The sequence below is a fragment of the Heteronotia binoei genome, chromosome 2 (assembly GCF_032191835.1).
Source record: "Heteronotia binoei isolate CCM8104 ecotype False Entrance Well chromosome 2, APGP_CSIRO_Hbin_v1, whole genome shotgun sequence".
NCBI lineage: Eukaryota > Metazoa > Chordata > Lepidosauria > Squamata > Gekkonidae > Heteronotia > Heteronotia binoei.
Window position 1 is genome coordinate 57,617,347 of NC_083224.1, and position 26,316 is coordinate 57,643,662.

The 26,316-nt window shown below is 41.5% G+C and overlaps 1 protein-coding gene across 4 annotated transcripts in view; it reads left to right on the top strand.

Moving 5' to 3' along the window:
- Positions 1 to 21,413, top strand: part of LOC132566240 (ubiquinol-cytochrome-c reductase complex assembly factor 1) — a 65,489-nt gene extending 44,076 nt beyond the window's left edge. For all 4 annotated transcript variants that reach the window (XM_060231067.1, XM_060231069.1, XM_060231066.1 and 1 more), the window contains exons 8-10: positions 16,034 to 16,111; positions 18,134 to 18,247; positions 20,200 to 21,413. In XM_060231067.1, the coding sequence (XP_060087050.1) occupies positions 16,034 to 16,111; positions 18,134 to 18,247; positions 20,200 to 20,334 (327 nt within the window). In that variant the 3' untranslated portion in view covers positions 20,335 to 21,413. The remainder of the gene's footprint in view (positions 1 to 16,033; positions 16,112 to 18,133; positions 18,248 to 20,199) is intronic.
- The last annotated feature ends 4,903 nt before the right edge of the window (positions 21,414 to 26,316 follow it).

Consider the following 26,316-nt stretch of genomic DNA (forward strand, 5'->3'; position numbering starts at 1 on the left):
ATCTTGAGTACTCTGTCATGAATGAACATATAGTGCCACTTTTTATTTCCTCAAGATGATGTGTATTGAGTTCTCAGGTGCTGGCTAGATTCAGCCCCCCTTAGCTTCAGCATGTTTAGCGTATCCCATGCTGCCCAGAAATCTAGGACCCAGAAATCCAATTCAGTATTGTCTTACTAGCCGCGGCTCTGTTAGATTGGGATTGGTTGTTCTGGAGATGCTTCTGTATGGACCTCATGTGCTCTGCAGCTGAACCATGGCCTCTCCCTAATGACATTTGTTTATGGAGTGAGCCCTCATTCCAAGACAGTAGGAAAGCTCTTAGTAACTGGTAGGTGTTCCTGCCTAGTGAGGACAGTAGATTTACCTTCCAAGCAATGTTCTCTCTAAGCTGTGGAGTCTTCTGGGCAGAAATTGAAAGCGAAAGTCTCTTTTCATAAGAGAGCTATAATAAGATCTATTTGTTCATGAATGTATTTATTTAATAGATCCAGATGGGTAGCTGTGTTGGTCTGAAGCAGTAGAACAAAGTGGGAGCCGAGTAGTACCTTTAAGACCAACAAAGTTTTATTCAGAATGTAAGCTTTCGTATGCATGCATACTACTTCAAATGAGGGAATTGGATAAAGTGAGCAGAACTTACATATAGCTGATGGGTAGTGGTTAAGAATGTAAAGTGATACAAAATTAGGATCCAATGGTAAAACAGTGTAATAAACAAATTGAAAGACCATTTGGTCTGGCTAGGATTTGCATGGGAAACCAAAGTTGCCTGTTAATTGCTCTTCCTACTAGTCTAGGTAAAACAAAAGGACATGTATTTCCTAGTGATGTTATTGTCCACAGGCTTCACTCGTTTTTATATTATAATAATGTTAAGATCACAAGTGAAGTTGCTTTGCACAGTAATTTTCAAATTATGGGAACTCCACCTTAAATGTTCTTAAATTTGAATTTTTACTATTGTATTTTATGCCTGATTGAATTGTAAGCTGGTCTAAAGACTGCAATAAATAACTACTACTACTACAACTACTACTACTGCCTTTCCTGTGCCTGCCCCTCATCTTGACTGTCCACAGCTTTTCACCACTCCAAGCCTCCTACAGGGTCCCCCCTTTTGCACTTTGGACCCTAGAATTCTCAACTTCTGTGCTTCTTGGCACCCCCCTCCCGCTGCCTGGGGACAGGGATCAGGGCAGTGTACATTCGTTACAAAGTGCTGGTCATTACCTTTAAAGCCCTATATGGTCGAGGACCTGTCTACCTTAGGGACCGTCTCTCCCCATATGAACCCCAGAGAGCACTGAGGTCAGCCGGGAAAAACTTGCTGACTATCCCCGGACCGAGAGAGGTGAAGTTGCAAAGCACCCGTAACCGGGCCTTCTCCTCTATAGCCCCGAGCCTATGGAACCAACTTCCAGAGGAAATGCGGGCCCTGCGGGACCTAGAACAGTTCCGCAGGGCCTGCAAGACCTTCCTCTTCAGACAGGCTTTCGCTGATGAAAATGGAAATTGCGAAGGAAACCGCCATCAGAAAAAGTAAACATAGCATTAGCACTTTTAAAAATTAATTAATTTAATTTTAAAACTTAACCAGATTTTAATTAAACGCTTATAATGTTTAATGTAATTTTATCCATTTGTATAATTCAACCCTGAACTATGTTGTTAGCCGCCCTGAGCCTGCTCTGGCGGGGAGGGCGGGATACAAATAAAATTTGTTGTTGTTGTTGTTGTACATCAAGAAATCTTTACATAATTATAGTCAAAAGTTAAAAATAATAAAAAATGCAGCAATAAATAAGTAGTAAGATGGCGATGAAATTGTCAGAGTATGCCACTACCTCATGGGGAAAGGGGAGGACAGGAAAAGTAGGAGTGCCAGCCAAATGGAAGACTATCACTGTTCTCCACCAAACTCCTGGTGGAACATCTGTGCCTTGAATGCCCTGCAGAAGTGCATTAAGTCCCTCAGGGCATGGATGTCCCTTGGTAGAGAGTTCCACCAGGTTAGGGCCAGGAACACAGGGCCTAGGAGAGAACCCTGAGGCCCCCAAGTAAAAGTCTCCCTCCACACTGACACAATGACACCAATGAGTGTTCTTCGGGTAAGGTTGTTCAACTAAGAACTCACCTAGAAGGTAGTATTGTCCAACTTATATTCTCTACTTATTCTTAGTTCTCATATGGATATAGTGTTTAGGCTATACTAGTGCAGTGATATGGCCTCACATGGTACAGACTTCTTTCTTACAATAGAGTAATATTTTAAGGGGGGGAAGTCCTAACACATATAAAGGAGGAAAGATTGCTTTGGCTCATGTGCTTAAGAGAGAATGTGAGGAAAGAATGGATTTTCTATTGATCCAGATGACTGTCTAGCACCCCACTCTCACTTTTGTCCAATTACTTTGAGGAAGCTAAGAGCAAGGGATGAGCTTGTTTCCCCCTCTGTTTCTGCATTTGGTTTGTGTTTGTATGGTTATTATACTTGTGCCAGAGCTAGAACAAATATTAACAAATATGCCAGTTACTTCATACTGCTCATCCCCTGCCCTAAGGATAAAATTCCAGATTTCTTCTACAGACACACAGCAAATAGGAAGCAAACTTAACACTAAGGACTTGGCTGATTGCCATCAGACATATGGATTTAATACACACGTATATATAATGAATTATAAATGAAGTTGCCTTGTCTGAAGTGCTGCTTTTGTGTTTGATTTTTTTTTTTAACTTAGGCTTGGAGAGCATTTAGTGATGATGTTTCAGACTTGATGGGCTGCAGTGGATTAAAGATTTAGAACCACTGATTTAATTATGTCCCCTGTCCATCATTTCTCTATACTGAAAGGCCCCAAACTTTTTATCCTTTCCTCAAAGGCAAGGTGCTCCAGTTCCTTAGCCATGTTCATTGTCCTCTTCTGCATATTTTCTAGCTTTGTAATATCTTGAGGTACAGCCATTATGACTGTACATAGTATTCCTAGTGTGGTCTCACTATAGTATTACAGTATTAGCCGTTTTATTTGCAGTCCCTTCCCAAATGATTCCTAGGATGGTGTTTGCCCTTTTCATTGCTACCACACACTGAATCATTTCCCTGAGTTGTCCACTGCAGTCCCAAGATCCCTTTTTTCTCAGTCACCAAGACCTCATCTGTATATCTTTTAAGTTAGGATTTTTTTGTTCAGTGTGCATCAACTTGCACTTATTTTAAATGAATTTTGTCACATTGTTGTCTACGCATCCAACCTGGAGCAATCCTCTTGGAGGTCCTTCACTTTCTCCAGGCACCAATTCACCACTGCTACTAAATTCTGGATACAGTTCTTTTCAAATTTGAGATTCAGGTTTTGAATGTGAAATGCAGTCTTTAATATTGAGTGTCTTTAAGTGGTTAGTCTCTCTTGATTGTTTTGATGTTGGTGTGTATCTAATATAATATTTAATAAGATGTCTTCAGTTAGAGAGGCGGCCCCAAATATATTAAATGCAGTCAAATACCTACTGCATGCCAACTTTTCAATGTTGGAACATATTTCATATCAAAGTGAAGTATTGATTGTAAAATTTAAAAAAAATAGCAAATATTTGAAATTTTCTCCATCAGTAGAGGAAGGTATCATTGTATGAGCTGTGCTTCCTCCTTGCTTCATGGGCAGGGTGTATGTAGTTGTTGGGGTTTTTTGCAGACTTCCACTATCTTGAGGAAGTGCTCACCCCCACACATAATTATGCTCCGCTTGCTCAATGAGCTTCCACATCTCTCTCGCCTCATTTAGGAAAAAGCAGGAGAAAATGCCCAAAGACTTTAAATCAGCAGTGGCCTCTTTCACTTCCTGTTCACTAGTAGCAGAGGCTAAGAAGAAGAAGCTGTCTTTGATGGAATTCCCCATGTTAGCAACTGACACTGAGCAGCCATGATAGGACAGCATGGTTGCTTCATCCTCTGAGCCCCTAGGACATACTTCCATTCAGTAGCAGGCCCTCTCCTGCTCTGAAGGACCAGTGGCAAATGGGCCCATTGGTGGAGCCATCTGCAGCTCATCTGATCCAACACTTCTCACCTCAATATTAAAGGCTACATAAAGAACGTAAAGCCTCACTCAATATTAAAGGCTACATAAAGTACATAAAGCCAGGAGGCCCTGGCAAGTACTAGTGCTGAAAGGACTTGGTCACAGGAAAGGTTCCCTAAGACAGTGAAGGGGGCCTCATTTGCCTTCAGAGGGTGGCTTTCCCTCTCCTCCCACCGCCAGTCATAATCAACATGGCTTCATTCCACCCAGACTTCTGCACCTACATTACTAAGCAAGTGATGAAGGGGAAACAGGGGGGAGGGAGTTGTGAAAAAGGAGACACCATAGGCAGATGGATGAGGATTCCTCCTCCTCCTCTCCTTGCTGTTCTTGCACCTCTTCCACAGGAGGAAAAAGAAAAGGGATCCAGCAGATGCTAGAGGCATTCTTCTGAGGAATCTGACTCTTATTTCCCAGATCCCAGAATTTCCCAAAGGACCAGGCATCATAGCCTCTGTTCTAGGCCAAGCAGACCATGAGGCCAGCACTCAACCCCATAGACCCTCTGCCCCCTCTGGCCATTTGCAGTGACTGCACTGCAATGTTGCTTCACATTCCATGACTTCAGATAAAGAGAGAGAGTGGTCAGAGGAAGGCACAACTTCTTCCCCAGCATTTACCAAGCTATTCTAGGAGGATTTTTTGCATCTTCTGGAAAAGGTCTTGTCTGGTCTAAGATTAGCAGGAATGTGAGGGCCAGTAGTTCCTTATCTAAACATAAGACATAAATATTTCCAAATATACAAAAATACCTGTATTATTACAAATTAGATAAAAACAAATGTAGGCCCAAATAGTAACCTCAGATCAGAATAAAATCTTAGTTACCTCAGACATAGACCATTAGTGACCATAATAAATGTGCTTCAGCCAATTGGCCGCCTTCAGTAGTCAAACAATTTTGTTACTCAGCGGCTCCAGATATTACAATGATAATACAGTTATTTCTTAAAATTGGACCAATTTGAAATTGTTTTTTATAATCAATATCTGTGATCTAAGTCAGAGATATAATTCAGAGCCTCATTTTAAATAACGTGTTGTCCTGGTCAGGTATTTGTGTCTTGAATGGTAATTCAGTTGTTTACTTTTCTCACCTAGTAAAAAAAAATTGTTTTTAGATGCAGTCTGGAGCCAGTAGCATGTAATAGGTGATCACTTCTCAAAGAACAACCTCTGTGTTGTCCTTTACCAGGAGAGAATTCTTTGAAGACGTAGCACTGGATGAAGTCATGGTGGAGATAGTGGAACAGAAGAACGTAATACCATTTTCTTCCAAAAATGGCAACAATAGATCCAGCAGATCAGGCCAAAGTATCTTTCTTTTCTTGGATAGAGACTCCAGAGATTCTAGATTCTATAAGTGGGGTGGGAACAGTTCCTGATTCACCTACAGGCCCACCTCCTCGTCCCAGGGCCCCTCAGCCAGCAAGTGTGGAAAGAATTCCTTCAATTCCTGACACCACAATAGAAGGCTGACTTCAGTCCTTCACCTCACTGCTTAGTTTTGTTCCACCCAGGACAAGTGAGTGTGCCAAAGTATCAGTTGAGGGTATATCACAGACCACCTCCATCCTCCAAGAAAAAAGTTTGTTCTGTCCTCAGAATTTAACAAGCCAGAACATCAACTTATGTTCCAAGCCATCAATAAACTGCTGAAGATCCAAGCCATAGAACTGAACCCAGAGAAAGAAATAAGTCCTAAAAAATTAATAATGTTTGTCGTACCTAAGAAAATGGTGATCAGAGGGCAATTCTAGATTGCTAATCCTAATACACTTCAACAGATTCATGAGAAGGAGGAGATTCAATTCAATTCAATTTGCTTTATTACGGTCCATGACCAAATACACAGTACAATGCAGACCAACAACACCCCCAGAAAAATTGTAAAAATCTAGAGGGACCTAAATAGGTAAAACATATGATATGAAAAAATATAAATGTATAGATAAAATAATGGACATTAATATGAATAAAGAGATGTGACAAAAAAAATACTGGTCTGACATCTTCTAACTTATTAGATATGGTACAAAAGATAAAAAATTAAAAGATTGTACAGCTCCAGTTAAATATTAACTAGAATACACTGATTAACATTACAACCTAATACCTCAAGAATGGCTTGTAGGAACCATAAAGTGCAATTTAATTCCACAGGAGCAAAATTGGGCAACTTTATGCTTGGTCTCTGAATTTGTTTCAGTTTCAATAGCATTTATGGTGGTATACAGAATACTCAGGAATTAGGATAAAGTAAAATACAAGCTTGGGAATATTCAAAAATAATTCAAGACCCCTTCGTTACATAATCCTCACGAATTCTCCTAGCTGCCGCCAAGAATTTGGCACAATTAGATGTGAATTGGGGGTTAGAATTGGATAACAGCATATTTCTGATTTTAGAATCAGAGAACCCCAGGCATCCCTCAAACAAAGAATAGATGTACCTGGCGCGTATGCCTAAGTAAAGGCCACACCCAAGCATGGCCATAGTAGAGTGTCCAGATAGTTGATTATTTAGCCTTCATATCTCCAGGAGGCTTCCTTACATGTTCCCATGCATCCAAGCTCCAGACTATACCTTCACTTTACCTGTGGCCACCAACACTTTCAATATGAGGCCCTTCAATCTGGGCTATCCTTTTCCTTCTGAGTCTTCACCAAGTTGATGGCCGCACTAGTGGCCTATCTCAGGACACAGAGTATACACATCTTCTATGTGAACAACTTTCAAATGAGATCACAACCAGATCACAGGACCTCTGGAACATCCAAGCAACCCTATAGGTCCTCCACTCCCATGGGTTCCTGGTGATCTATTAAAGAGCAACCTCATGCTTTCACATCTAGGGAAGTGAACAGACAATCCATTGTCTCCCTTCCAGAAGAAAATCACCTCACCCTCAAGGCAGCAATTGCTCCCCTCCTACACATCTGTGCACTGATGGCCCTGACATACATGCTGGGCCTTATGATCTCCTGTCTGGAAACTGCCATGAGCCTGATTCCATTCTCATCCCCTTCAGTGGCTCCTACTGCCCTATCAGTGAGGTATCTTTCAATATCATCACAGGGAGCATAATGGTTCCACTCAGTATATACTGCTTCTTCCAGTGTTGGTTCTGGAACTCCCATCTGAGTCCATTTCCAGAACTACCCAGAGTGGAAATCACAACAGACGCCAGTCTTCTTGGGAGCATATTGCCATCACTTGGTCACTCAAGGGAAGTTGAGTGACAGAGAAAAAGCATCAGTTTTGCTGAAGTTAAGAGCAATCTGTCTTGTATTACTCTTACACGTGCCAGAAGACTTGCATCCTCATCCAACAATATCACATTCTCCTATAGGATCCTGTATTCCCTTCTGATCCGATTGGCTCTGCTTGTCCGCATGGAAATTAGGAGGAGGGCACTACAGTGACATGGCTATCCAGAAAAGTCATTAAAGTGAGCTTGGCTTCTAAGAGGCTCTCTGTCTAGAACTGTGGTGTCAAACTCATTTGTTATGAGGGCTGGATTTGACATAAATGAGACCTTGTCTGGCCAGGCCATGTGTATCATAAAATGTAATGCCAGGTAGCAGACATATAAACTTTATAAAGGGCACAAACACACAATTAAAGATTTTTTTAACTTAAAATAAAACATGCTTAAAATATTAGCACACTTGCAATATTTTGTTTTACAGTCTCTGATAAATGTCACCTCTTGCTATGAATTATTACATCAAAAACTGCAGACAATGTGCTGTACCAGTCTTGAATATGTACTGTTCAGGTGTACACATCTGTAAGTTGCAAACTTACTTTTGATTCATTGACATTCATTACAGATATCTCATGGTCAATGCTTTGAGGCTAAGACCCAGAGGAACATGAAGCAGCTGGACACTGTGAGCTTTTGACCAGAAGTTGCTTCACGCACTAGTCAAGAACGTGAGAAGGCACCATGGCACAGACTGAGGGCTATGTGCTTGTTTACAAAACTATAATTTCCCCCAGAAAAATGACTACAACTAAAAAAAAATAAAACAACTTCCCCCAAAAAAACTACTACAAGTACAGAGAGACAGCCAGGTACAGTGGTCAGTGTCAGCCTACTATCTGGTAAGTCTAAATTCAAGACCCCCATCAAAGGGAAATGTGAAAGAAAAATTAAGGAAAATTTGCTGGGTAAATCTGGGGTGGAACACACACTCAGCCTAATTTTGATATTTCTTTTCTAAATAGTTCACATGCTTCCCTATTGAGAGAAACTGGAGGCCATGAGTACAGTGAAAAAGAGGAGAGGAATCCAGTTACACCCATAACAAGCCCAACAAAACTCGCTCTCTCTCTCTGTAGCAAGGCAAAAAGCTCATACCTTCAGTAAAACATTGCTAGTCTTAAAAGAACTCTTTGTAGCTCTCCTGATGGTGGGGACTGGCAAAAGAAGCTCTGGCTCTTTCTTTCCTTCCCTGGGGCATGAGGATGGGGAGGAGCCTCAGCCATTCATTATAAGGAAGAGAGGCTTGTCTCAGTAGCTCTGCAGGGTGATTAATTGAGCCTGGCAAACTTAATCATCCAACAGAGCTATAGAGCCAAGCTCCCTCATTGGCTGAGGCTGCTTCTCTCTCCTCCTCCCTTTGGGAAAAGGGAGGGGGGAGAGGGAAGGGTTGCTTTGCTGCTCAGGCCTGTCCGGGGAGAAACACAAAATGGCAGCCGAAAAAAGCAAGCAAAGGAAAATGAAGCAGACGACAGCCAGTTACTGGAGGGCCTAAATGGAGCCCTCTTTGGGCCTGATCTGGCCCACAGGCTGTATGTTTGACACCCCTGGCCTAGAAGATCTATGCCGCCACTTGCAAAAGCTTTCCACAGGTTGTGCCGCAGAAAGAAAACTAGAGCACCTGCAGCAAGTGTACCAGAAGTCCTTTGCTTCCTCCAGGATGGCCTGGATCAGTGCCTAACACTTTGGTGTCAGCAGGGCTTTTTTTTGTAGAAAAAGCCCAGCAGGAATTCATTTGCATATTAAGAACATAAGAGAAGCCATGTTGGATCAGGTCAATGGCCCGTCCAGTCCAACACTCTGTGTCACACAGTGGCCAAAAAAAAAATAATATATATATATATATATATATATATATATATACACACACACACACACACAAACACACACTATGGCTAATAGCCGCTGATGGACCTCTGCTCAATATTTTTATCCAATCCCCTCTTGAAGCTGGCTATGCTTGTAGCCGCCACCACCTCCTGTGGCAATGAATTCCACATGTTAATCACCCTTTGGGTGAAAAAGTACTTCCTTTTATCCGTTTTAACCTGACTGCTCAGCAATTTAATTGAATGCCCACAAGTTCTTGTATTGTGAGAAAGGGAGAAAAGGACTTCTTTCTCTACTTTCTCCATCCCATGCATAATCTTGTAAACCTCTATCATGTCACCCCGCAGCCGACGTTTCTCCAAGCTAAAGAGCCCCACGAGTTTTAACTTTTCTTCATAGGGAAAGTGTTCCAACCCTTTAATCATTCTAGTTGCCCTTTTCTGCACTTTTTCCAATGCTATAATATCCTTTTTGAGGTGCCGTGACCAGAATTGCACACAGTATTCCAAATGAGACCGCACCATCGATTTATACAGGGGCATTATGATACTGGCTGATTTGTTTTCAATTCCCTTCCTAATAATTCCCAGCATGGCGTTGGCCTTTTTTTATTGCAATTGCACACTGTCTTGACATTTTCAGTGAGTTATCTACCACGACCCCAAGATCTCTCTCTTGGTCAGTCTCTGCCAGTTCACACCCCATCAACTTGTATTTGTAGCTGGGATTCTTGGTCCCAATGTGCATTACTTTGCACTTGGCCACATTGAACCTCATCTGCCATGTTGACGCCCACTCACCCAGCCTCAACAGATCCCTTTCCACAGGTTTAGGCAACACCCCCTGACATTAACATTGTTTCACACAGGGCTTTTTATGAAAAAGCCCAGCAGGAATTTATTTGCATGTTAGGCTACACCCCCTGATGCCAAGCCAGCCGGAACTGCATTTCTGCTCAAAAAAAGCCCTGGGTGTCAGGTGTTAGCCCTCTCATCAGTTCTCTGGCCCATTGCAGAACTACCTCTTTCCAGACACAGTCATATAAAGTCTTTTCTAAGGGGAAAGCCCTCTCCAGTCCTCCCATTCAGGTGTTGAAAGTTCTACACAAGATCAGTTCCAATTAAAAATCCATCTTTCAAAATAGCCTTTCTTGTAACTGTAATTTTGGAGGATTTCTGAACTTCCTGCTGTCTTGATCAGAGACAGGCTGTTCTTCTTGGGAATTTGGTGAGCTTACACACTGATCCCTCCTATATACAAGAAAGTTAGCTTTGTTCTACAGGGGACAGGAGAGCCACCATTCTTCATTCTGTCCTCATCACAGGCATTCCTAAAGAACATGACTGGCATAACTGCATCTACCTTATGAGAACAGCAGCCTTCAGAACTTCAATATCTTGTTCATTTCTTCCTTAACTCAATACATGGATTTTCTTGGCTTATGATATTCAGCATCTTCTGTTACCATATTTTATGAGAGAAGCCGCTACTTCTGCAGCCCTCTACACCAGTCTGTCCATTGTTGAAATTTCTAGGGCAGCAACTTGGGCCCCGACTTCTACTTTTATGAGACACTACAGAATAGACACGTTTGCCTCAGCTGTGTTTGTCAAAAAAGTCCTCCAAAAGGTAATTCCTCAATAATTTCTCTCTATTTTATCATCTAGGATAATAGAGATTTGAATTAACTCATACAAAGGTATCTTCCTGCACTAATGGAGAACAAAACATTGAATTTACCTTGAGGGTGTCTTTTCATCAGTCATCTGGAAGGTATCCTTCCCCACCCTACTTGCTGGAGAAGGAATGGGAGAGAAACTCCCTAGGTTGATAGAGAGACTGTCTGGGACAATTAGGCTCACAATATCTCCAGTTACAGGTCTCTAGGTAGTAGTCAGTGTTCATCCATGATTGTTCTTCCCGAGGTGGATCCATCTTCCTGAGAAGCCTGGTAAGACATGAACTGGGATGGGGGGAATTAAGTGCATGTGTCCTGACAATGGAGCAAGGAGAAGGCAGAACCCACACAAGGATACCTTTGAATCCACTGATGATAAGAAACACTCATCTTGAGTCCAGTGTTTCCATCTAATGAATTTTTAAAATTAAGAATTCATTGAGAATTTTAAAGTAAACCTTAGGAGGATAATATATTTATGTTCTCTTCTGTTCTAAAAATAAATAAATATACTTCTTCTTAGTTGAGTAATCACTAAAAAACCTTGACTAATGCCCAAAGGTGAGGGCATGGTATGCTATCGTCTGTTCTAGATTTTTTTTTTCAAATCCTGATTGTAGGTTAACAAAAATTAAACCATGAATGTGCAATCTAGCCAAAGTTTAATGCTCTTCAGTTGTGTTGATTTCAGCAAAAAAGTTACATGTATGCCTCATTCTCTCCTGTAGAACTTAAAAGTATCTGATTTGAGCTAGATCATGCCCTGGAAAAGCCTGTACAGAAAATGTATTTCGAAAAATCAATTTGTGCTTTAGCATAGTTACTTCACCAGTTGTGGCAATTTTTTGCCTCAAACGAAGGAGCAATGCCCCTTTCCCAAAATATTAGGTGGAAAAATAACTTTCTGGCTGCAGAACATATCAGGGGGAAACATCAAAGTGTCCCTTGTAATCTTTCATTCAATAGAAATCAATAAATTGTTGGAGAATTGCAAAATCAGAAACTTTTGTACTGATGAAACATTGGACTTCTAAACTGGGGAACAATATATATATAATAAGGTATAAATAGACATTTAAAATGAGAATTCTTCAGTACTCTAGACTTCGTACTGTGTAACTTTTTGTGGTTCACTTTCGTTCTTTTTCTTTTACTTGAGGGCAGAAGTAGGGCAGAGAAATAATTTTTATTCACTTCAGAAAGGTTACAGTAATAAAGAAACTCTTGTTAACATCAGAGAGCATGGCAGCCAGGAGTTTTCACAGTCTGGCATTGTTTATTTTACCAGCAATTTGGAACCTTCTACACTCTTAAAATATTGGCAAGAAAATATTTAACTGTTAACTGTTTTGTAGCAAGCGTGAGTATGATGCCTTGGGCAGGAGAAGTGCTTTAAGAAAGCAAAACTGTATTCCATCTAAATTGTCTGCATTGCTAGAAGCAGCAAAATTTTACACAACATTTGACAACATTTCAAAGCTAAATCTTGCATTTTTCTAAGTGCAGTGTTCAAATATAACTTAATACAGCAGGAGGGATTGAAGCACTACTTATTTATATTACTGTAGATTGAATTAGATGTAAATTGCAGGCTCAGGAACCTGGTAGATTAAATGTGAAATGGTTCATACACCTAAACATATTTTTGAATTAGTACACTAGAATTCCTCAGGCTGAGAGATCCAGAACCTATTTTAGAAGTAGAATTTTTGAATGGAACTTTTGATTCATTCCTTGGAATGACCTTCCAGAGGTCCCAGAACCCACTAGTTGCTAGCTGTGGTGACTAAAGGGAACCTCCTTATAGAAAGGCAATGAATTTTTGAATTATCAGTATTAGGAAGCACTATCTGGGGAAAGCGTATCCTCTGTGTGCTGGTTGTTGACCCTCCAAGAAAAACTGGTAGGCCACTGTGTGAAACGGCGCTGGACTAAACAAACCACTGGTCTGATCCAGCAGGGCTGTTCTTACATTGACCCACTAGTGTTGTTTGTAAGGCCTTTTAAAGTTCTTCATCTCCTTTTAATCAAGGCAGGTACTGGAATATTGATAATCCAAGGTTTGCTTTTAACAAAAAATGTGCTGTGGTTTTGACTAGCAGGGGGAATCCTATGGCAATCACTGAATAGTTATTTTAAATCGTACATGCCACTTGACACAACTTTATAGTCAGTGTAGCCCTTACCATTACTTTAAGGTACTGAAGTTTGCTCTTGATAAGAAGACAGGATTAAAAAAGGAATGTTTCAAAAGAACCCTTCTTTTAGTTTGCTTTAATAAGATAGTGTTTCTCTGATTGCCTCCAAATACTGTGCCAGCCCTTTATTATTTTTTAATGATGTTATCCAGGACGCTGTCCCCCCTTTCAGTGCTAGAGTCACATTATATTTATTGCCATGTTTGCTTAACTTTGTTATCTTCTTATTAATCTCTTTCTTACTAGCATAAGGCTGCTGCTGCTGCCTTTTGCTTTTATATAGTGAGCTGCTCCCCTAGGGATGCAAAGTCCAGGACTTGTCCCTGTAATGGTGCTGTTTATTTTCTTTGCCCCCCTTGCAATTGCCTGCTGTAACATTTGTAGTATGTGTTAAGTAATCCTTAAGGTAACATTTTTATTATGTCATAAAAAGTGCATGGCAAATATATTATAACTCATGGAATTTGTTTGTTTTAAAAATGGAGGGATAATTTATTGAGTGTGTTACATGAGACCTGTTCCCCCTTATTAGAGCATAGAAATGCTGCTTAGTTAGGAGTATGTTCTATTGAGAAAAGCCATGGTCTCCGACATGCCTCGAAAGTTCGAGCCTGGTTGGCTAAAAGTGACATCATAGTTTATGTACTCAATAAAGTTTTAATTAAGTCATTACAGGGGTTGCAGTCATCATTTAACCCTGTGATTTCTTCTATTTAGCAGTTTTTCATTAAACGTTCAGTAATAGCCCAGTGACCAAATTTTGATAGCCTATAAAATATATGCATGAATTTTAATAGTTTATATAAATGGAAAAATATGAGTAACAGACATAAAAGAACTTTCCCCCCTTGTGGTTGCACTGTATGCGTGTATTATAAAAAGAAAGTTATGAAGAATAGCAGTTTAATGGAAGAATATATATAAGCCATAGGTTTGATAGTATGACATGAACTAATTAGCTGTTTGAGGGAGAAATTATTACAAGGCAATAACCACAGGCTATATGCATATTAATAGGACTTTGATGACATCATTGATGAAGCAATAGTGCTCTGTTTTATCAAAGCACCGAAGTTAGTGTATGGAGGTATTCATGGTTTCCTTTGTGAAGCAGATTCTGCAACTCCTCAGATCATGCTGGTTAGATATTCTGTAAGACAAATATTCAGTAACTGTGCGTGCCTGCATGTTCTCTCTCATGGCATCCCATTCAACTGTAGGGCCTCACATGATTTTTGTTCAGCGCTTATTCTGAGTTTGGCTTGATGTTTTTCTCACTGAGATACAGGATATTAGTGTGGAATGTTTTGTGCTGCGCATATTCCATATGGAACTACCTTTCAGAAATAGGAAGCCTCTCCTGGATAGGGACACTTCCCACTTCAGTTCCACATTGAAAGTATTCAAGTTGAAACCCGCAAGAAACTCATGCGGAAATCCCCGTCCTGGTCTCTGCTTTTTCCTCTAACACCTTACTCTTCCTGCTCAGTTGCCTTCCTCTCCTTGCCCTCCTGTATCTCTTCTTGGCCACTTGCTTCCTTGCACTGCTGCCACCTCTTTCCTCCCATGACCTCCTTCAGCCTTGTCCTTTTTACTCCCCAGTGCTAGTTCCTGCTTCCTCTTCCTGCCTTGTTCTGTTGGTGCCTTTTCCCTCTTCCAAGCCCAAACACCCTGGGACTACCACAGACTTACAGTTTCTCTGTGTCCTGGCAACTGCTGTTGCCAGCTGCCTTGCCCCCCCTCAGTTCCCCTCCCGAGACCTGCAACTGTTGATCCCCCCCCCCCCGCAAGGCCCTGCATGCCAACTGAGATCCTGCAACCTGCTGTTAGCCCCTGTTTGGGAAGGTTCCCCTGACCCCCAATTTTTTTAAAAAAAATCAGATTTTTTTTCCAATTTAGGATTTTCCCCCAATCTTCCCTGACCTTACCAGGCTTCATTGTGCAAAATTTTTGATTGGCATGTTGAGGGCCAGGCTCAGCATTAGATGTATGACAGTGTATGGCCTGTACAAAGGCAGGCAGGGTTGGGCATTTGAACATGCATCCCCCCTTCCTATATTTCCCACAGCTCCCATTCTGGGTAATTCTTTTGTTCAGAAACACTACTTCTGCCCAATCCTGACCCAGTTTGGCCAGGGACCCTGGAGGGTGGTTTTTGTTTAGTTTTATTGCAATCTTCTGGGCATGGAGGAGGGGTAACTGGAGCGTGGGGGGAGGTATTTGTGGATTTCCTGCATTGTGCAGGGGGTTGGACTAGATGACCCTGGAGATACCTGCCAACTTTATGATTCTACTAGGGTTGTGTTTTTTAACTACCCAAATCACATCTAGATGAAATAGATTTCAGTTTTTAGAAATGTGTTGCTTTCACCTTTGATTTGCTGAATAAGAACATAAGAACAACCCTGCTGGATCAGACCAGTAGTCCAACATTCTGTCTCACACTGTGGACAGCCAGTTCCTCTCTTGATGTTGCCTTCTGGCTCTGGGATTCAGAGGCTTAGTGCCTCTGAATGGGGAGGTTCCGCTTAGCCAACATGGCTAATAGCCACTGGTAGACTTATCCTCCATGGATCCATCTTTTTCCTCTACTGAGGAAATAATCCTACTGAGCAATAATCTCCTTTTAAAGCTGTTTATTCCCATGTCCATCACTACATCCCCTGCAAGTGAATTCCATATTTTAATCACTCTCTGTGTAAAGTAGTATTTCCTTTTGTCTGCCTAGAACCTCCTGCTTCATTGGATGCCCTTGACTTCTAGTATTTTGACAGAGGGTGAAAAATTTCTCTTTCTCTCCACCCCGTGCATAATTTTATAAACCTCTATCGTGTCCTCCCTTAGTCATCTCTTTTCTAAACTGAAAAGTCCCAGACTCCAGCCTTTCCTCATAGGGAAAGTACTCCAGTCCACTAATTATCTTAGTTGCCCTCCTCTGTCCTTTAAAATTTAATTATGCTGTTTTGTTTTCAGATTGATTCTGTTGCCCTGAAAGAAAGTATGAAGAAGATGACAGAAAACTTCTATGCAGCACTTTTTGGATATGATGAGGTGATACTAATTACACAATTAGCACCACATGTATAAAAGACAAAATAAACAAGTGAGGGGTTCTATGTTTTGTCTTTTTTTTATCAAGTTCTGCACAAAATTGACCTAATTTCTGTGGCAAATATCTGTGATTCTGCAAACTTCATTTTGTGCTATTTAATTCAATGTGCTTGTAAAGTGTTCTTCTGCCTAACCTATGCTCTTTCTGGACAATATTCTGCAAGGCAGATTATACAGTGTAAATCAGTACAGTCAACAGGATGGCACATCCAATAAGCAGTGTAATAGGACTGGGATTGCTGGTGTCTGGAACCAGTTAGAAATCTGAGACAAAATTGAAACAAAGCATAAGTTTTAACATGACATATTAAACAAAGCAGAAATAGTAGGGTGATACATACAGCGATAAGAAGTGTATGTTGTGATTTGGAGGAGTAAGGTGCATTGAAGCACATCAGGTAGTTCCTGGGATCCTGTCAACTGTTTGTTTTCCCAGAGAAGAGAGCCATAAAATGCACCAAGAGGAGAGAGAGAGCAGAGCTGTATTTCTGCAGAGAGAAAACCATTTGCCGTGGTTGACTGGGAGATTGGGATTCACCTCCCCATATTGGACAAGTTCCCAAAAACTGGATTGGAAAGAGGCTTCCCACCAACAAAGGTGGGAAGGTTAAAAGACTGAAACATCCATTGATCTTTGTTCAAATGCTGGAGGTCAGATTCCTCTCCATAGATTAGGTGGGTGTCAGGAAGCATATTTGTTCACAGACATCTGGGGGCGGAATGTCTGAAGTAAAGGGACTGTGGCTTAGTGATAGAGCATCTGCTTGGCATGCAAAAAGTCTCAGGTTCAATCCTTGGCATTTCCAGTTGAATGACCTGGCAGTAGGTAATGTGAAAGACCTCTGCCTGACCCTGGAGGTCTGCTGCCAATCTGAGTTGATAATACTGACTTTGATGGACTAAGGGTCTGATTCAGTATAAAGCAGCTTCATGTGTTAGTTTAAGTTAGTATTGTGTTCCTTGTTCTTTTCTGTAGATATATAAACCAGGAGGCATGATAGTTTTTTCTCTTTCTTGTGCTCTTACTTAATCTATAGCAATAAACTCTTTTCCTGTATAAGACAGCAGGCTGTAATTCAAAGTTTCCTTATGCACCTTAGATCACTAATTTATGCTAAACATGCTTAAATGCCCAGGAGAAAGGCTGTTTGGTTCTACAGTCCTAATTCCTATTGCATTGTTCACTGAATGTTCCTGTCAATTGTATTGACTTACTCTTTGTAAAGGCAGACTATAAATAACATAAACAAATAAATTTGGGTTCAGTTTCAGTTTGTTTACTTTCAACCATTTGACTGTAGCAGTCGGCCTGTGGCTCAGCACTTCTGTTGCATCACCAGGGGATTTGGACAGAGAGATACAGAGTTGGGTGTTGTTTGCATGTTGATAACATCCAATTGCAAGGCTACAAATTATTTATCCTAAATATTTTATATAGAGATTGAATAACATAGAAGCTAAGATTGCACCTTGTTGAATCCCACAAGATAGCTCCCACACTGAAGATAGCTGGTCTCCGAAGGTGGAGTCCTGTCTGTCAGCAACAGTTTGAAACAGTCCAAAGTACATCTTCCAATACATACCTGCCCTCAAATGCCTCAACAGGATAGTGTGATCTGCTGTATCGAAGGCTGCAGCTAGACCAGTAGCCGGGCATTCGTCCACATGTATCTTTGCAGCCATGAAATATAGAAGATTGCTGTATTTGCTAAATTCCACTCCCAGTAGCAGCTTATGCACAAAATACACATAGTTGTACACATAATATGTGAATAAAAGAGAGGTGGGGATGGAATTGAATATGCTTTTTGAAAATTGCAACTTTTCATGGATTTGGCTGCATTGATTTCAAATGGTATTTCCTGACCAAAGCGTCCAGTTGAAGAAGAATAAATTAAGCCTGAATCTGGTCTATTGATTATAGCCTATGTCTTCTCCATTTTCCTTTTTGCTTTATTTTAGGGAATCCTATCAGATGATCATGTACTTGCAGCAGCCATCTGGAGAAATCTGTTTAATAAACAGTGTGATGATCCAAGGCATCTAGAAATAATGGTGGAATATATACGCAAGCAGGTGGGCAATCTGTTTGGAATATGGATATTTTCTTCAAAGAATGGAAATATTTGTACTTGCTTCCCAAACAGAGCTAATCTAACAAGCCCTGATACCTTGCCCCATGAGTGATTGAATGGCCTTTCCATCACTACAAATTCCCCTGCTAACCTTCACTATGGTCAAGATGTCTCTTAGGACAGATTACAGTTGTGATTAACACTATGTAAAGCATAATGTTAACCAGAGTTTTGAAACCCTGAAAGAAATGGTGTGTTAAATGGTGTCTGTTGAGGTAAATCAACAAGCAAGTGAAGGAATTTGCACAGGAAAACTGAAAAGCTGGAAGAAGGGAGTATACTTTTCTGGTCTCTTAACAGTGGTTAAGAGATTAAAGTCCTGTTACATCAGCATAAATTCATAGATTCGTGTAGTGTTAAATGTAGGTAGCAGACTGAGATTTAAACCCTCATTTTTGCATGATGTTGTCATCCTGTTAATTAGATCTCCGTATCCCATACGTTCACTACAGATCCTTCTCTACATTTTGAAATTTTGTTTTGCAAACTGCACTTTGCTATAACAGTGGAATGTGTAATCTGCCATTGTGGATCTGTGCAAGAAACACTTCCAGCATCACCTGTTTGGAGAGAAGATGGTACTGTACTTTACTTGCCAAGGTTAAAAACCCCACTCCTCTAAGTAGAATGCATGGCTATCCCATAAACCAATATAATGTCACTCCCTTTCATTCTGCCTCATGTTGCTTATGCTTCCCATTTGGTTAAAGCAGTCATATTGACTCCACTGCCTCCCTGTATTGAATGTTCTTATCTTTATACTGGAGCTACCATCATCAGTTTGCTAAAGGGAAATTGCCTTGGGTCAGAAAAACTGGGCAGGAAGCTGAACAGAGAGGAATACCCGGATGAATTCCTTCATCACTTGATCATCCATCTTGGTTAAGTAGTTTCTTTGAAGAGGTCTGCATTTTGTTCCCAGAGCTGGAAATAGATTCAAGATTTTAAAAGTTTCATTATGCAAATTTGTGATAACTGGAGCTACCGTCATAAAGTTTTATCTTGATCTTTGGCTTGCACCTCAGGATAAACTATAAATTTTAAATAGCCTACCAAGAGTGCATACATTTTATAATCTGAACATTTCTTCATAGGATTTATGGCCCTGTTGAATTCTTACTGGTTTTCTGGTGTAATTTTTGCAGTGTCTCTGCCCATTCACGAACATTTACAGTGCATAAGAAACATCTGTCTTTGTCAGACAGAGATCCCTAAAATGTTATAGAGGCAAACTGAGTTTGGTCAAAAAGACAGGTTCATGCATGTGTTTTCTGTTCAAAGACTGCTAAATTCTTCTGTCCACCTTTCAGAGATAATTCTATCATACTTTTTTCTAATTAGGCAGCCTAAATGTGCTGTGAACAAACTAGCTCCACTAGATGGAAGCATACTCCTAATCTGGAGAACCCAGTTTGATTCCTCACTCCTCCACATGCAGCCAGCTGGGTGGACTTGGGCCAGTCACATTTCTCTCAGAGCTATTCTCTCAAGAGCAGTTCTCAAACCATCTCTCAACCCCACTTGCCTCACAGGGTGTCTATTTTGGGGAGAGGAAGGGAAGGAGATTGTAAACCACTTTGAGACTCCAAGTGAAGATGGAGAATAAATCCAATCTCCTCCTTTTTCTTCTGGGCCAAAATTCATCTTCTTTTGCACCTATTTTAGAAAAGGACAAACTGATCTCTGATAATTCAGATACATATAATATCTTTTGTCTTTGTCTGCTTAAGAACACTTATTTGGCAACTGATTTGCCCTTTTAGCCCCAAATAACAAGAAATATAATCAGATTCAAAATTATCCCTGCTATGCCTCCTTTGGTGGTTGTGTAATAGATTCATGAATCTTTTTAATAAATCCCAGAGTGACTTGTATTAATCTTGTGAATGTCAGGTGCAGCATCTGGATGCTATGCCTGGAGAAGACCTGCTGCTGTCTGGAGAAGTTTCTTGGCGCCCCCTTGTGGAAATGAATGCCCAAAGCATCGTCAAGCCAGCAGCTCCTACGTACAATGATGAAGGACTCTGACATGTTTGCTGCTGGCTGTGTCTTTAAGTCTGTATTTGGAACAGATGCTGGAAGAGGGATGTCTTATGTTGTAGAGCTCCCAAGAAGGCAAAGAATAAATACAGTATTTGCAATTTGAAAGAATAATTAAAACTCTGTTATGTGTAATGAATTCCACCTTTAGCAAACCTGGAAAGCATTCTACTTTTAGTATTACATCTGTGGTGAAAAAGCTGCTAGTTCATTTGAAGAATCCCTCACTGATCTATTATCCAATAGTTCCTGCACACTTGGTCTAAAAGGGAGCTTTCGTCTTTTGAGAGAAAAATAGTTTACCAAAGTGACATGACAAGCAAACTTCCTTTTTTTCTGGCAAGAGGGGGTCAGCTGTCATCATTCTCTCTTCTCTGACACTGAGAAGCATAAGTATGGATGTAGCCGCTTGGATGCAGCATGAAGTTTTGTACGAGTGTTCTGTCTCAGGGTAAACAAGATATCAGAATTGTGAAGCTTGAAAAGACATGGGTGAGGTTTTCAGAAAGGGTGGTCTGCAAATTCCCATCTAACATCAGACTGAAGGTTACAGACAGTAGAGCCAGGGGACCGCTTCCTTGCTTACATCTGTGGCATGGGAGCAGAGATGTGCTGCAGTCTGTTCATTGACTCAATAGGCAAAGCAGGGCTTGGGGCCGCAGCTAGAATCAGCTGCTCATCCTGCCACTGTTGTCTTCCTGCTGTGTTCTGAAAGCTTTGCCATATGAGCAGGATTTTCTGTTTGCTTTGTTCAAGTTATCACTAAATAAAACAACTGCTTGGAATCCTATCTGACTTATAATTTGACCAGGTGTTGGTTTTCCTAACCTGTTTTTCAAAATGGTACCTTTGTTCAGAATCAGCCTTGTCTGTATTACATAAGGAAAGTTAGCCTGTTATTCCATTCTTAGAGGCAGAACTTTCTTCATCTCTCTTGTGATCAAAATCATAAATGAGGGGGGATAGGAATCTTTGTTTTCCTTACCATGTAATGTCTTTGTTGAGAAACTGGGAAATAGTTCTCCACTATTTTAGGGGTTTGATTCTAATAAATGTACTGAAAACAATATAGACAGATGTCTATTTTATTTTGGATGACATTAATACAAGGTAAAAATTGTCCCTGTATATCTTTTTTCTCTTTGACAAAGGGTATATGGGTGGTGCTCTGTTCTTGAGATCATCTTCTCAAAATTTAGCCCTTTTCATATTAGAATTTCAGGGGTGTCAAACATGTAGTTCAAGGGCCAGATCAGGCCCCCAGAGGGCTCCTATCAGGCACGCAAGCAACTCACTGTCATCTGATTCCTTCTCCCTCTCTCGTTCTTTCTGCATCACAGCTTGCTTTGCCACTTTGCTCAATTGCACAGGAGCTAAAGAGCAAATCCTCTATTTTCTCCATTGGCTGACTACCAACAAAGCAATTTATGTACAAAAGTTCACAATGCCCAGCCATATCATGTTTTCCCCTGGGTCTTAGGCTCAAAGTATTGACCATGGGATTTCGGTAATGAATGTCAATAAATCAAAAGTAGGTTTGCGACTTTACAGATGCACACCTGAACAACACCTGAACAGCCTACTCTAGATTGCTACAGCACAGACATTGTCTCCAGATTTTGAGGCAATAATTCAGAGCAAGAGATGTCAGTTATCAGAAACTGTTAAATAAACATATTGTAAGACTGCTAATATTTTAAGCATGTTTTATTTATCTTTTTTAAAAAAAACCTCTTTATTTGTGTTTGTCTGTATCCTTTATAAAGTTTACATATCCACTCCCTGGCATTACATTTTATGACATATATCGCCCAGCCCTCATAACAAATGAGTTTGACACTCCTGGGTTAGATTCTGCATCTCAGTAACACAGAGGATATAATCTGTAGCATAAAACCTGCCAAATCAGTTACTAATGATCAGGTGAGGGAGAGATAATGCAGCATCCTGTGATCTGTGAAGATTTAGTGTTCCCAGTTCTAGTGGATGGATTGCATGAAGGTTTGTACCACATTTAGCAGGTCAGCAAATGAAAAAACTGCTGTCATTCAGGATTAAATCCTGGATGATCAGGCTGACCTGATTTATATTACAGAGACTTGGTCAGTTGAGGCTAGGAATGTAAATCTGACCCAGCTGTGTCCTCTGTCCTTGATGTTTCTCTGTACAGCAGAAGGCTTGGCTAGGGGATTGGGAAGCACGTCATGGTGGTCTACTGTGATTACATCCATCAATCCAGCAGTCTGCCAGTTTGAGTGTGTGCTGCTGAAGATGGGTAACCAGGACAGGGTAGGGATTCTGCTGGTGCACTGTCCATGCCGCTGCCCAGCCATCTCTCTTCCTGAACTAGCCCACATGGTCTCGGGCACACTAGTGGGGAGACCCCAAGATGGGTGGTCTTGGGTGACATTAACATACATATGCTGGATCGGGAGGTGGGGAAAGTTAAAATTTACTCTTTTCATGGACAGATCATTACCTGATAAGAGTTCGGACTTACTGATGCTTCTTTTCTCCACGGTTTCTTGTCAACACACAGAGATATTCCCACCTCAGTTGCTGACGATTCTGTCAAGGCTGTGACCCCTCCCTGGAATAGGGAGATGGCTGGGGCTGTTGACATATTTGCACCTAAGTGCCCTCCCTCCACTGACAGAGCAAAACAGTTTCCCTGGTTCACTGAGGGTGATTAAATAGAAGGGACAAAGGCTAGAGTGCTGATGGCACTGAACATGGCATAGAGCCCATATTAGAGAATATTCTGTGGCAATTATGCTGGTGAAAAGTCAGTAGTTTCCTGTCACATGGCATCTGCATGTCATCGTTGAACTGAGCTGTTTCATGTAGTTTGGGGACCTTTACATCATCACCCCAAGGATTTGGACTCAGACCATACAAATGCTCACTGTGATCAATTTGACGCTTACTTTGTAGACAAAATTGATCATATCCAATCTGGGTTAGATACTGCCATGTCCTGGCATGGATGCATATCCTAATGATGAACCTTTGCCATCTGCTTGTTTGATTTATAAGGATACTTTTCAGGTTGTAGATCCCGAGGATGTGGACAAGATTCTTGGACAAGCGAGACTTACCCCCTTCTGTTCTCAACCCTTGCCCTTCCTGGCTGATAAAAGCTTACACTTCTTGTCTTCCACAGTGAAGACGGAGGCAAAAAAATGCATTCAGCTTCTCAGCCATTTCCCTCCTTCAGTAATCCTTTGACCCCTTGGTCATCCAAGGGCCCCACTGCCTTTCCTGCTTCTAATATATTTGAAGAAATTTTTATTGTTGGTCTTTATTTTTTTTTGCAATATGCTCCTCATAGTCCCTTTTTGCCTGCCTGATCACAGTCTTATATTTGATTTGCCACAGCCTGTGTTCCCTTTTATTAATCTCACTTGGACTAGCTTTCCACCGCTTAAAGGAGTTTTTCTTACCTTTTACAACTTCCATTACTTTGTTTGTTAACCATGCAGGTCTTCTCTTATACCTGTTTGTGCCTTAATTAACTTGTGGTATATATTTTATCTGAGCTTCTAGGATTGTAGTTTTAAATAGCCTCCAAGCTTCCCCAAGGGTTTTGACTGTATTTACCTTTCCTTTCAGTTTCCTCTTCACATGACTCCTCATCTCAGAGAATTTACCCCTTTTAAAGTTAAACTTGGTTGTGCTGGTCTTTTGGGGCAACTCTCTATTTATACAAATGGTGAAAACAATAACATTATGGTCACTGCTCCCAAGCGGTGCGATCACTTTTACATCTCTCACCAAGTCTTGGGCATTACTTAGGACCAAATCCAGGATCGCCCCACCCCTGGTAGGTTCTGAGACCATCTGCTCCATAGCACAGTCATTGAGAGCATCTAGAAACTCAATCTCTTTCTCTCAACCAGAACACATATTGACCCAATCAATCTGCGGGTAGTTAAAATCACCTATGACGACACGGTTTTTATGTCTAGCCACTATCTTTAAGCCTTCCATCATATTATAGTCATCCTCTATATTTTGATTTGGTGGGTGATAACAAACTCCCATAGTTAAATTTCCTTTTGGGCCCTGTATTTCAACCCAAAACATTTCTAGAAGGGAACCTAATTCTCTGACCTCAGTCTTACTGGACCGTATGCCCTCTCTGACATACAGAGCCACCCCACCTCCAACCCTTCCCTCCCTATCCTTCCGATATAACATATCCAGGAATCACCGTGTCCCACTGATTCTCCTCATTCCACCAAGTTTCTGAAATCCCCACAGTGTCTATGTTTTCTCCCAACACTAAACACTCCAACTCACCAATTTTACTTTGAACACTTCTAGCATTTGTGTACAAACATCTATAATTTCCTAGGCAAGCTAGGCCCGCCACCTTCCTCCTGCCGCCTCGAGACTCTGGCAGGCAGTCCATTCTTTTTGTCACCATCTCAGTGGACAACTCTGATCCATTACCCGGCAGAAAAGTAACAGCTAACCCTTCATCTCTTTGAGATGAGTCCTCCCGAACCAAAGACATTTCATCTCCTGTCGGCTTTCCCCCAAGGTTTAGTTTAAAAACTGCTCTGCCACCTTTTTGATTTTAAGCACCAGCAGCCTGGTTCCATCTGGGGACAAGTGGAGACCGTCTTTTTTGTACAGCTCCCGCTTGTTCTAGAAAGCACCCCAGTGCCTAACAAACTTAAACCCTTCCTCCCTACACCATCGTCTCATCCATACATTGAGACTTCTAATTTGTGCCTGTCTCTCCAGCCCTGCACGTGGAACAGGTAGCACTTCTGAGAAGGCTACTTTGGTGGGCCTGGCCTTAAGTCTCCTGCCTAGCAGCCTAAATTTTTCCTCCAGGACCTCATGACTGCATTTCCCCACATCGTTGGTGCCAACATGTACCATGACTACTGGCTCCTCCCCAGCGCTATCAGCCTATCTACTACACGCGTAATGTCCGCCACCTTCGCACCAGGCAGACAAGTCACCATACGGTCAGTACGCAGTTTTGCCACCCAGCTGTCTACTTGCCTAAGGATCGAATCATCAACTACCAAGACCCCCCCTCTCTCCCTGCCCAGGGATGGTTCCTTGGCGCAAAAGGATTCCTGCTCACCAACTGAAGAAGGGGGCGCATTCCCCTTATCCTCAGCCCAGTGCCCTGTTCCCTCTCGACTTTCGTGCTCCCCAGCAGCAATGGGGCTGCCACGTTCAGAGCGGGGCTCATCTAACACGTCCCCGAGAGTTTTCTCCGAGTGCCTAACTGACCATCTCTGCTTCTCCAGGTCAGTCACCTCAGCCTTAAGGGTATGAACTCGTTCCCTGAGGACCAGGAGCTCCTTGCATCGAGCACACAAATAAGACTTCTGTCCTATGGGCAGATAGTCATACATGTGACACTCAGTGCAAAACACTGGAAAGCCCCCACCCCCCTGCTAGCATTCTACCTTCATGATAGCTTTTTAAAAATATACAGTCCCCTTTTAAACCATGTTTGTTTATATGGCTCCCCGCCTGAAGAGTCTACTTACCTTATTGGGAACACAAGGAATCTGGGTTCCTGGTCCTTACACAGCCCCCAGGCTAAGAGCCACAGGCCAAGAGCCCTTTAGCTCTCGCACATCTGGCAAGGTGCAGCTTAATAATGCAGATCCTGAGCTGTTGCAGGCACTAAGTGCTTTAATTGAAAAGGGTGCCATTGAGGGGCTTTCAGAGCCTCTGGCAACAGAAGGTTTCCTTTCTAGAGTTTTTCTGGTTAGTAACAAAGATGGAGGAACTAGACCCATCTTAGAGAGCTGGGTGTTTTCCTTAATGTTTCTAAATTTCACATAGCATTTATTCACTCAATTTTGAAATTATTAAAATTAAACTGTTAGTTCAAGTGGGAAGTCTGTGTTTCAGTAAACAGTGTTGCCCTTTGGTTTGGCTGCGGCACCAAAATATTCTCCAAGTGCCTAGCCCTGGTAGTAGCCTATTTACAGC